Source organism: Talpa occidentalis, unplaced genomic scaffold (genome assembly GCF_014898055.3).
Source record: "Talpa occidentalis isolate TD23 unplaced genomic scaffold, MPIMG_talOcc4v2.1 talOcc4.12, whole genome shotgun sequence".
Taxonomy (NCBI): Eukaryota; Metazoa; Chordata; class Mammalia; order Eulipotyphla; family Talpidae; genus Talpa; species Talpa occidentalis.
The window spans coordinates 49,525,832-49,538,601 of NW_023601212.1; the positions used below are offsets into that span (position 1 = coordinate 49,525,832).

Here is a 12,770-nt window from a genome sequence, read left to right on the forward strand (position 1 = left end):
TTTCCAGCTCTCCGAGTCGTCCTCATCCTGTTCTTCTATCCATTCCATGGACACGGCCTCCTCAGGGATGTCATCCTTAATCAACCCCCTGTCTTCCCCTCCATCCTGCAACTCCAATCCCAAGATCCACAAGCGCTCTGTCTCTGTGACATCCATTACCTCGGCCATGCTGCCTCCCGCTTACAACCAACAGAACGAAGACACCTGCATCATCCGCATCAGTATCGAGGACAACAATGGCAACATGTACAAGAGCATCATGGTAAGATGCCTGTCCCCACCAGGAGGGCTTGAACCAGTGAGTCACTGGTATCATCCATCTGCAGGTCTCAGCCACTCTCACTGACACCCCTGATCAGGTGCACAGTTAGCGGATGTATAAGCGGCTTCCATTCACACAAAATGAGCATGTGTAAGTGCCCCCATCTCCTGGGGTGCGGAGCAATGATGCATTGATATAAAAATCTGCATACTACCAGTGCATATAGTGGCATGTACTTTTTACATCTTAAAAAGTTTTATTATCCAGGTCAGTCTCACCCTTGTCAAAAATAGCCAGTTAGATGGCAATAAAGGGGAAGATGCCACCACACATACCTTCTCAGAATTGAACCACTGTGCATTCTCAGCAGTGTCCTGTGTGGTGGCAAATTCTTCTTCTTTGGTCATTTGGAATCGAACTTAGTTATCAGTGTTCATCATCAAACTGGAAATCCGTTTTGAGTCTCTGAGAAACTTTCCTAATAAAATTAATGAGGGCCTCCCCTGGTGGCGCAGCAGTTGAGCGCTGGGCTGCAAAGCTGCCTGCAGCCTCTGCAGCACTGGTTCTATCCCCGGCTGCCAGTGAGGGTCCTACATGGCGCAACAGACCTCTCCTGCCATGCCCGCTGCTCCCCTCAGCAGTGTATTTCGTCAGTCTGCCTGCTCTGCTCTGCTCTCTGCTCTGCCTCTGGTGAATTCTCTCACCCTCCCACACTTCTGACTGTACCCAGTGCTTATATAAATAAATAAATAAATCTTTAAAAAAATAAAATTAATGAGCTGAACCTTTTTCAGTTTCTTTTTAAAAGTGTGTATCTGAGCACGGCTCCCAAAATATCAGTCTTCTTGGAATTTCTGTGGAGCCTCCTGGGGATGTAAGGTCTGGTGTGTTTATTACGAGAGTGTGTTCCTTAATCTGCAGACATACTGTATATTGAAAGCAGATCCTCTTGCGATATACAATTGCACAGCTAACTAACCCTAAGTCTTGCCTTGCCTTCCTCACTCACCTTCTGGACTAATGTCTTGGAAAGTAGGGGTTAAAGAAAATCTGATTAAAATTCATTTCACTTACAAATTTTTAACGTGACTTCTAGGTATTTAAAATCATGTGTCAGTTTCCCATCATGTGTCTGCTGGACAGTGCTGGTTCAGAATGTCAGCCCCAGGACACTAATCACCATCATTAGTTCCCTTCTATAGTATTTTTGGTACAAAGTAACACGCATGCTGCCCTTGTTTGGATACACCAGGGGAAGTTTAAGGTAAAAAAAAAAAAAAATAAGGGTATCCTGAGTTTTCTCCTTAAATAAGTTTGAAATTGACAACTCCACCTGACATTAACCAGCTTAAATGGCCACCTCTCAAATGGTGCCCTTTCTCCTTAAACTTCATGCTGCTCACCCATTGTGGCCTAGTTATAGGAACGCCATTACTTTAAACCCCAAAACAGAGGCTCCTCCTTTAGGATTCTCTGTGCACCCATTTCTCCCTTACAAATGGATATGCCAGATGTTTTGGTAATAGCCAAATGAGCAAGCTCTCTGTGGCCGACAAGGACTCCATTGTAATGTGTTTATTGAATGGCAAATGCCAGCCGCTGCCCAGACCAGAGGGAGGCGTGCAGGATCTACCATTCTCAGGCTCACAGTGGCTTTCTTGGAGGAAGCTAAACTTCTATTTTTAAGTGGTTGTCTCTCCTTTGGCCTCCTGGTGAGAACAGCTTTTATTTTAAAAATCAGAATAATCTTTTCATTTGCTTTCTTTAAAATTTGAAGAAATCACCCAAGCATTGATCCAGAATGAACCCATCTTTCCTGCTGTCTGAGTGTCCTGCAGAGAGTTAGCTGATGGGCAGAGATTAAAGGGAGAAAGTTCAAACTGGGGGTGAAGAGAATATTTACTTGTGCTTTGATTTTTCAAAATGGTATATTTATTATTTTCCAACACTTAGAAGTTGATTTTCATTGACACATAGTTTATGTATAATTATACAGGTCGTAAGTATCCATTATCTGGATTCTAATAACTATATAAATCTGTGTAACCACCACCCCAAGTTTCTAAGGAACATTTTTCATCACTGCCGTCTCCTGGTGCCCCTGCCAGTCAACTCCCCCTTAAACCTGATCATTTTCTAATGCCATAGGTTAGTTTGGCCTGATTTTGAAAAAACAGACTTCTGTAGTATCTAGCTTTTATATCTGGTTTCTTTTGCTCACATGTTTTTGAGATTTGTCCACACTGCTGCATAGATCAGTTCTTAGTTCCCTGGAGCTGCTGAGTAGTGTGGTAATGTGTATGTGCTACAATTTTTTTATCTATTCTCCTGTCCACCTATTGATGGGGATTCACGTTGATGCTAGTTTAGGATCATTATAAATAAATCTGCTGTGAGCATAAGCCTTACTGTTCCCATGTCTCTCGGTAAATGCCTACCAGTGGGGTTCCTGGGTCATAGAATCACTCATGTTTATTGAAAAGGTTCATGTGCAGACCCGTGGCCATATCCAACCTGTGGGTTGTAACTACTGCCATAGCAGGTAAGGATGATTTTTGTCCAGACACCAGGTTACCAGCATTTGTATCTGGTCCAGGTAAAGATACTGCTGTCCATTTTCCACAAGGCCCTCAGATATATTCTTTTACTGGCACCTCACCCAGTGTGCGGGAAACAGCCATGCAGCTGTCCCCATGTTCACAGGGAACATGCTGGGGCTGTGAGGGTGGGTGACTTGCCCATCACCTTGTGGCTGCTCAGGGTGGAGGCAGATCTAGAACCCAGGAGGAGTTCCAGCTCTGGGTCCTGTTTTCATTCCTGGGCTGTTTCCCCTGGAAAGGCTCTCACAACACCAACAGCAAGAACAGGAGAGTTGAGAAAACACTTTCAGGACACATGAAGCTAATATTTTCCCACCCACTCGTTGTCATTCCAGTTGACGAGCCAGGATAAAACTCCTGCTGTGATCCAGAGAGCCATGCTGAAGCACAACCTGGACTCCGACCCGGCTGAGGAGTATGAGCTGGTGCAGGTCATCTCAGAGGACAAAGGTGCGTGCTCCTCCTTGTGACCAGAAATTAGGTGTATGGTCATTTTTTTAAAAAATGAAATCAAGCAGGGCCTCCCTGGTGGTTGAGCGCCGCACTGTGAAGCTGTCCGCAGCCTCTGCAGTGCGGGTTCAATCCTGGCCGGCTGGCGAGAATCCCACATGGCACAGCAGATCTCGCCTGCCTCGCCAGCTGCTCCCCTCAGCAGTGTATTTTGTCAGTCTGCCTGTTCTGTTCCCCTCTCTGTCTCTGGTGAATCCTCTCACCCTCACGTGCATCTGCCTGTGCCCCGGTTCTTGTATAAATAAATAAGTCTTTTAAAAAAAAAAAATGAAACCAAGTGGGGGTTTTAACTGTGCAAGCATGCAGCTACATGGAGAACCATCATCTCACCTACAGCACCTCACCTGTACAATTCAGTGTCTTAAGCCGCTCCTTCCCTAAGAACCTTTGTTTTTCTTCCAGTCTTGCTAAGATTCCTCCTGCCTATTCTTTGTGAGCTTCTCATCAAGCATTCTTCTAGGAAGAGGTCTCTCCCTCTGTCAGGAGGCAGGGTAGATAGGGGTTCTGCAGGCCACACACCTCCTTTGCCTAATGTGTTTCTAAGTTGTGTGTGAATCTGAAATGTAGCAGTTCCTGCCATAAACTATGGTATGATACATTGATCTCTGTTCACAATCCCTCTTCAAGTAGCTAATGTTTCTAACAACAGTTTGAAGGTTCTTCACTTCACACTGAGGCAGAGAACTGGTGTTCCATGAAAAGTTTCACTATGCCCAGGCACTCATAATTTAAAGAAATCTCATTTATGAAAACCCTGGGAAAATGCACCACCAATGTATCTTATTTCCTAATTTCAATTGGGGCTGTGTCTGTTGAGAGAAGAGACTGCTGGTGGGAAGCTCCTCTCTACCATGTCACCTCACAGAAAGTGCCTCTGTCAAAATTAATTTTCTGGGGCCTCCCTGGTGGCGCAGGAGTTAAAGACAGTACTGTCAAGCTGTTGCCAGCCACTGCAGCATGAGTTCAATCCCCTGTGGCCTGCCAGGGAGCAACCCACATGGCACAGCAGACCTCTCTTGTCTTGCCTACTGTTCCCCTAAGCAGTGTATTTCAGTAGATCTGCCTGTTCTGCTCCTCACTCTCTCTAGTGAATCCTTTCACCACCCCCTGCACCCTGGCCTCTGGCCTACACCCCAGCATAAACAAATAAATCTTACCAAAAAAAAAAAAAAAAGTTTCTGCTGACAGACCAACACTGAGCCAGTGAGCAGCCCTGCCCCCACCTCAAGAAAATTGAAAAGCAGTTGGGAAAGAACTTGACCAGCATGGTTTGCTTGTGACCAGCAAATCACCCAGGGCTATATCTTGGGCCCACAGGAGAGTGCCTGAATGTGGAGTAGTATCTTTTCTGAGAGATGAAAAATGCTAGTCTCTGAGAAAGTTCTTTTCCAACTACCTCTGGGAACTTTTCTCATTCACTCCTCTGAGTCCTAGGTTGTGGGGCAAGCCTTTCACAGTCATATCTTTTCATGTATTTACTGTTACAATTTTAAGCCTAAAATGCAGGCTCTTGAATTTTACCACATTGCTCACAAAACAATGCTAAGGTGAGGCAGGTGGGTCTGAAGATCTCTTTCAGCCCCGGCCCAGCTTTGTTCACGGCTGAGGGAGGCAGAGGGGCTCCTCAGGCCTCAGTGGCCCTTCATTAGTTAAACAGAAACCACACCCCACTGGTGCTTCAAACGTCACTGGGGTGATTGTGAACATCACAGGATATATGTACCTGAAAGTGCTTTGGGGATAGGCTTCGTGAGCTACAGCTGTGAGGTGAATTATTACTCACCAGGAATATGTGGTCAGGAAACAGGGGACACTTTAAGGGAGTTACTGTATATCAAACCTTTGTACAAGCAATGAGATAGAATCGCTCAGAACTGATCTCACTGGGGATGGCTGTAGAAACTCAGCATTTGAAGTTAATTACAGGTTCACATAATCGAGTTTTGCAGTCAGATGCCTCTGTTCACTGCCACCAGGCTAGACTTGCTCTTTCTATCTTTTTTTAAATCTCCTGTTTGTCTTTATAGAGACCCACTACCTTTGAGTGCTAGATAACATGTACTGTCTTAACAATAAAAATAAATGAAAATTACTTTGCTCGCTAACTTCATATTATACCTAGCATAATCCTCTTTCAGAAGTTGCGTGTAAAGGTTAACAGATATACACAATCTTAATGTGGATGCCCTTTCATATAACTTGGAAGCTCTTGACAAAGCAAGGCCACAAATGAATACAACACTCGATTGATTTGGGATTATTTTGAAAAAATGTAGCACCATTCCAAGTAGAGAGTTCTGGAAAATGATGTGGGTTTTCTACTTTTCCCCATGTCATTAGATTTTCTTCATCTCTGAGAAAAGCTGCATCCTGGAGTGGAGCACTGGCTCCAGCCCCAGCCCTAGGTGTCTCAGCTGTCACTTGGGAAATGCCATTTCTCTTCCTACTGTGCTTCCTCCAGCTAAAGCAGTCTACATTTGAACATTTAGTTCAAGGGTTAAATTTCTAAGCTGCTCTTGACACTTTCTTGGGCTTAAGACATTGTTTGGGACCAATTTTCAGGGCATCCACATTAAGACTATGTATATCTGGGGCCTCCCCGGTGGCGCAGCGGTTGAGCGCTGGGTTGCGAAGCTGCCCGCAGCCTCTGCAGCTCTGGTTCGATCCCCGGCTGCTCCCCGGCCACCGGAGGAGGGTCCCACATGGCGCGCAGACCTCTCCTGCCGCCCGCTGCTCCCCTCAGCAGTGTACTTCGGTCCTTCTGCCTGCTCTGCTCCCCTCTCTGGCTCTGGAGAATTCTCTCACCCTCCAGCGCTTCGACTGTACCCAGTGCTTGTATAAACAAACAAACAAACAAATAAATAAATAAATCTTTAAAAAAAAAAGACTATGTATATCTGTTAACCTTTACATGCAACTTCTGAAGGCGGATTATTCTAGGTATAATATGAAATTAGCGAACAAAGTAATTTTCATTTATTTCTATTGTTCAGACAGTATATATTATCTAGCACTCAAAGGGTTATATTATCTAGCACTTCACAAGGGTTAAATTTCTAAGCTGCTCTGGACACTTTTTTGGGCTTAAGACATTGTTGGGACCAATTTTCAGGGTCGGGGTGGGGGGAGAGCGATGTGTAATTGTCTGGTTGAGTTCCCACTCCAGGGACAAAGGGCCACAGTCCCAGCTTTCTGTCTGGGCAGGATTCCTGCCTGCCTTTGTCAGCACCGAGCCAGCGACACAAGCACAACTGACTGCCTTCTCTTTCCTTATCTTGTTTAGAACTTGTGATCCCAGATTCAGCAAATGTCTTTTATGCCATGAACAGCCAAGTGAACTTTGACTTCATTTTACGCAAAAAGAACTCCATGGAAGAGCAAGTGAAACTGCGTAGCCGGACCAGTTTGACATTGCCCAGGACAGCTAAGCGGGGCTGCTGGAGCAACAGACACAGTAAAATCACCCTCTGAAGGGAAGGACCACAGCCCCTTGCTCGCCAGAGGCCGAGAGAGCCTGAGAATAGGCCGTGTGATTGCAACTGCCATCCAGTGTTAGACATCTTTGTGAGGTCAACCAGTGTTTATTGAGTACCTCCAGTGTGCAAGGCACGTGAAAGGGAATCAGAGGTGAATTTAACATGAAAAGGATGGACAATTCACTGATTCTCTTTGACCTACTCGAGACTGAAATGCAAAATTATACACACTTATAAATATATATATATATATATGTACACGTATTTGGTATGTACGTGTAAATATATAAATATGTGAGGGACTTATGGGATATTCTGGACTATGGAAAAACAAATTTGCACAATGGCCTGGGAAGTTGAGGTCACTTTTTACAGGGAAATAGAAGGAACTGTGAACCTAGTCCCATACTTTCCCAGTAAATGGAATCAACCCTAGGAATACAGAGTGTCCTTCGGGCCAGTATTACAAGAAGTCCAAACTATTTTTATAAAAGGAGATTACTTTCTCAATCAAGTGCCACCAGAGGAAACAGCTGCAGAGGCTGGAACTGCCCGGGCTGCATGAAAAGCCGCTTTGGAAAGGGTTTGGATGAGCCCGTGGCCTTAGGCCTCTGCTGTATCCACAGCTCTCTGCTCCCCCTGGGAGGACAAGGAGGAACTTTGGGGGCCTTCCGACCCACTGGGCCAGCTGTCCTAACACTTTTGGAGCGATCCTAAGCCCATCTCAGTTTCCCGCAACAGCATTGTGTCTCTGTCCCTCCCCAACCCCTGCCCCACCACACCCCCGAAAGCATATCAAGGTCATTATTGCACAAATAGCCATGGTCTTTGGTAACTTATCAGCCAGAAGAGTAGGCACAAAAGAATGGTGACTCATTTGGACTCTTACCTGTCTCAGATGCCACGACTTCATTGCCTTTGCCAATTGCCTTTTGCATGTAAAACTATATGTCTGGAGTCTTTTGCCCATCTGGACGGTAATACCTCTATATTATGTGCAATTTGTTCCTCAGGTGTCGAAATTTTTACTTTGATGGACTGTCTGTGATCATTTGAGCCTGTGAAAGATTTCTGAACAGTGATTAATCTGTTATTAACCCCTGGGAAGATACTATCTGCTGATAGCAGCGTCCTGTGTTCCTTACTAACTTTTACTTACTAACTGTGCCTAGCCGTGGGGAGAAATGGGCCTTTCTTACCTAAATCACTTTTAAAGAGGTACATTTCTCCAGATGGAATCAATACCTTTTTTTCCCCAGGACCCACCCTTGCTGTCAAGGTGTCACTGCCAAGTGACATTTTTGTCTCAGCAACACCATCACCCTCTCCCTTCCAAATCTGAGCTGTGCTGGGGTTTGAACTAAAAAGCCATATGTTGGATGTTGACATGTATAAAAAGCACTTTCAGAATGTTGTCCTTTTTAAGAAAAACTTATCAAAATACCAGTTTTTATCCCCAAAATAAAGAGAATGAACTCAGAATATGAAGTGCAGATTGTAACCTGGAGGTCTCCCCTCCGCACCCCCACAATCCTTGAAGACAACTCAAAGGTTGTATGAGATTTATGTTTTGTGCCTAAACAGCCATATGAAATTTGCAAGAAACACCAGGGAACGTTTCGAGACGTGTGGCAGTAAACCAAAGAATGAGCCAGGAAAGCCTCCAGTTTCCTTTTGTTCTTTCTAGGAGAGGGAACCGTGCTTTGTAAATCCTGGGTTTCCACTGGTCCGAGGACTAGAACTTTCTTTTCTCTGCGAGGCTCGTCTGATTTTGGCTTTCTGTGCTTGGAAGAGAGATGCCGGGGTGGTAGACATCTTGCAGATTGAAGTCAGTGTAGCCTCAGGCTGAGGTTCTTGGTTGGAAAATCAAAAAGAACACAGGACTGTTGGCCTGGTTAGGGTGTGATTACCAAACGTGTTGTGCCCTGTGCTCTCCCTGTGTATTTATACTGTATATGTAGAGTCTAGATTTATATACTGCAATGTAAAATATATATATATTTTCATTTTTTAAAGACAATGGAAATTCCAAGTAGATACAACATAGCCTCACTTATTTAATGCCACTTAAAATGTCTTAAATTTGTTTCCTGATAGAGAGCTGGGTAAAGCTCTTAGCTGCTCGCATGCTTGTCTTTCTGCATTTCCATCATCTGTTTACCTTTTGGTTAAACTAATAAACTGGTTTGGGACTCGGTTGGCATATGCTGCTGCCAGACCCAAAGGACATGTGTCTGGAGTGTTCATCAGCTGGATTCTGGGTTCCAGATGTGTCAGTAAGCTTTTTGGAAGCTCAGGCTGGCTCTGTCAAAGGGAGCAGTGGGGGAGCCAGCTGCAGGTAGGTGGGGGCTCCTCTCACAGGAAGTGTCATGTGGACTTGGGGGATAAGAAGGACACCCTCCAGGAACTGAGGGGGGGCCCTGCCAAGTGGCTGGTATTAGGAGTCAGGCAGTCTGAATTTCAAAAACATGAACTCAGAGTTAGGATCCAAGTCTCTTTGCCTTCTCTTTGCAGCCTTCCCCCAGCCTGCACCTGCTACTGCCTGCAGGATTTCTGAAGCCATCTACAGTGTCCTGAGAGCCCCAGGGCCTCTTTGGAGGAAATTCTCCCCAAAGAGATTCACACTGAGGCCAGCTCCATTCAATGGCAGCACATCATTATCTCTTCACCAGATTGTGTCCCAATGGCCCCCACGATTACTTTCCAGGAGCTTGCTAATGGACCCAAACCAGCAAATATTCTGGGTCCTTGTAGAATTTTTCAGAGAGCTGAGTAGACATTGGAATAAATGATAATATGGGAACAAAGGCATTTCTCTGGCGTTGGGTTCCTCTTTTTTGAAGATAATTCTAGAAAACTGGTTCCTTTGTTTCTCCATCCATCTAGAATCTGGACTGGTTGATGTTTTGCCTGAAAGAATAATGTCAAATTTCCTTGTGGGGGCATTTTCAAGTTCACATGCAGCACAGGACCATCCAGATCATACAGGATTGCTCCGTGCTCTGATTGTGCTTTCCGGAGGTTTCCTGACTCCACACTTGTTTGCTACAGATGCTGTAATGATACTGGCTACAACCTAGACCCACGATTCCACTATGAGAGGTTATTTTCATTGTATTTTTGAATGACCCTTCCCCTAAAGCTTTCCTAAAGTGAAACACTTCAAAGAGATGTGTTAGATAAGGTTAGACCAGGATCATATCATAAAATCTCAGTTACTTAGGACAGAGAATTACTGTTCACTCATGTCATGGGTAATGCTAGGCTCCTGGTGCCTTTTCTGAATGGTAGTTCAAGGACCCAGTGCTTCCATCTCGAAGCTCTCTTCCTATGAGAGTACACAGGTTTATTCTTCTTCCCTCAGTCATCAGAAAGTTTGTACAAGGAGGGCTTGTGGTGTGAGGATGGGATAGGTCTGTGCAGAGCAAAGGGAGGGTTGGGGAATGAGAGGTACTCAGAGGAAGAAGAAATACTAGAAAGAAGACTTCTTAGTCTAGAATTAATAACATAGAAGTTATTTGTAATTTCTAGCATGCAATTACCACCAATTTGCATGCTTCTACCATAGTCTCTACAGTGACTAAACTAGAAGTGACTTCACAGATGTAGCTTTAGGTCAGGTTAAAAACAATCTAGAAGATTCCAAGAGCTTACATATTAACCACCAAATCCAAGAGAAGCAGGCAAGCTTAATTATCTTAGACTCAGAATTTGGAAGCCACTATTGGGTGAGGGTTCTCAACATCTCTACCCAGAAAACTGTGTGGAAGCAATTCACTTACTAGCTTGAGGAGTCCAAAGTATCGAACATTTTCTTAAAAGTTGCAAAGCAAAAAAGAAAAAATTGCAAGGCATCTTGCAGATCACATAACCAACCCCTCAAATTATAGACATGGGGGCTGAAGCCCCCAGCAGGTAAGTAGCTGCCCAGGGATAGGGGCAGGGCTCTGAACTGTGTGCCATACTAGGTGGGTTCTGAACCTGGGGGGCTTCACTGACAGATTGTCCTCTGTAAGCTGTGGAGCTGGGGAGAAGCCTGGCCTGTGGGTTCTATCCCACCCTCCCATCACATGAGTTCTCCTGAGTTCTCTTGGTTAAAGGGCATATTGTTGGTTCTTTACAATCTCCTGGGAATGTTCTTCTGCTGGTCTTGGAGCCCTGAGGGCCACCTGCTGTCCTGAGCATTCGTCCACCTCACAGATGTGAAAACAGGTCCAGCAGGAGTGAGCTTATCCTGTGAGTTAGCCCCCAGCTAGGACTTAACTCCATTTCTAATTCATGGACACAACTGTCTGGTGGGATGAAGTGGTTTCAGGGGGAGCCTCTGTGAGAAGTACCAAGTAAGTGAATAAGAAATTAGTGGAGGAGCAACGGATATGACTGGACTTGGGTGCCGTCTGAGCGTGAGGACCCCCAACTCAGCTTTTGTAAGCCAGTTACCAGTATCCATGTTACCCCAGGCTTCTCAAAAAAAAAAAAAAAAAACAAAAACACTGTTATTTCACCATTATTTCACCCCAAAGCAATGTCTTGTGCTACAGTCCAAATGTCTTACATAGGAATGCCAGTAAATCAAGTTTAAAAAAAAAAAAAAGAAAGAAAAAAACAATGCAACAGCTTTGAAATGCATTCTAGATGAGACTTTTAGCCTGCCCCAGACATTTATTTCGACACCTTGTTTATACATTATGTGATTTCCAAGCCTTGGGCAAAACCTGAGAAATGTCGTTCTGATCAGCCAAGTAACCACTGTAAGACAGTTCATAGACAGGAACTCAGGAGGGTGTGGAGCTGCAACCTCCTTTATATCAGGTTCCATGTGTGTGGAGGGGATGGGGGACAGAACTACCCGGTGTTAGAAAACGAGACATGAGGCAGACTGTCGCTCAGAGGCTGTGCCCTGCTGCAGCTGGGATCAGGTGGGATCTGCCTGCCTAGGTCTGACTGCCTCCTCTGACTGCCCCGGGAAAGTCCCTTAACTCAGCTGCTGCCTCATCCACGAAGCAAGAACTGGACTGTGATGGAAGACCTTGGGCACCTTCGTGGTGGGGGTGGAGCGGTGACGTGCATGCAAGGAGACGTGAAACTATACCTCTCCATCACACACCGTGTTGTAAACCAATGTTACCTCAATAAAAAAAATTATATAAAATAAATAAAATTAGAGCTCTCATTCATCCCACACACATAAGTAGGGTTCGAAGCTTCTGTATTAAGTTACACAGTAAGCATAGGAAAGTGCTCATGGTACATGCTGGAAGCCCAGTGGGCTGCTGTTACTCCTGGGGAGAGTCTCCCCTGTGGAGAGCTGATTCCTCATAGAAGCCCTCCGGGCTCCTTCCCGGCTGAGCAGCACCCAGGTTTCACCTCTGGTGAAACACCCGGAGAAACTCCTCCAGCCCCAGGCCTGCTCAGCTGTGTGAACAACACCCTGCAAAAGTCTAGCCTGCTGTGCTGTGGGGAAAGACTGACTCATGGATTTGGGGGGCAGCCAGAGCTCCTGCAGCTTGCTCCACAGTCACAGGCCAAAGAAGTGGGCCCAGCACAGCCCAGACCACAGCCCTCCTGTCCCGGCTTCAGACTGCGCAGTGTGGACCCCGGAGGCAATCCTGAGTAGAAGTGCACCAGCCCAGAGCTGCATCACCCCACACAGCCAGCAGGGGCCCCACCTTTATGGATTCCCCTCTGGAGTCAGAATGGGCCATTCATTCTCTCACCCATGTCCCTCCTCTTCTTCCCCTGGACTGGTATCTTCCTGGAGGAAAGGGGCTCTCTGCTCCCTCTCCCTTTCCATCCAGGAGTGACTCGGCCCAGGCCTGTGAATGCCTACTGTTTTACAGGTCGGCGGGGGGGGGGGGGGGGGCACTGCGTGTCCTACCTGTTCCTTTGCAAGCTGTTCAGCTCAGTCATCCCCACTATTAC

General features: G+C 45.7%; 1 protein-coding gene across 5 annotated transcripts in view; it reads left to right on the plus strand.

The window, feature by feature from the left end:
* The window catches only part of RGL1 (ral guanine nucleotide dissociation stimulator like 1), a 268,038-nt gene extending 256,068 nt beyond the window's left edge, over nucleotides 1-11,970 (plus strand). For all 5 annotated transcript variants that reach the window (XM_054693406.1, XM_054693404.1, XM_037506288.2 and 2 more), the window contains 3 exons: nucleotides 8-262; nucleotides 3,198-3,312; nucleotides 6,656-11,970. In XM_054693406.1, coding sequence (XP_054549381.1) covers nucleotides 8-262; nucleotides 3,198-3,312; nucleotides 6,656-6,843 — 558 coding nt within the window. In that variant the 3' untranslated portion in view covers nucleotides 6,844-11,970. The remainder of the gene's footprint in view (nucleotides 1-7; nucleotides 263-3,197; nucleotides 3,313-6,655) is intronic.
* Nucleotides 11,971-12,770: the final 800 nt, after the last annotated feature.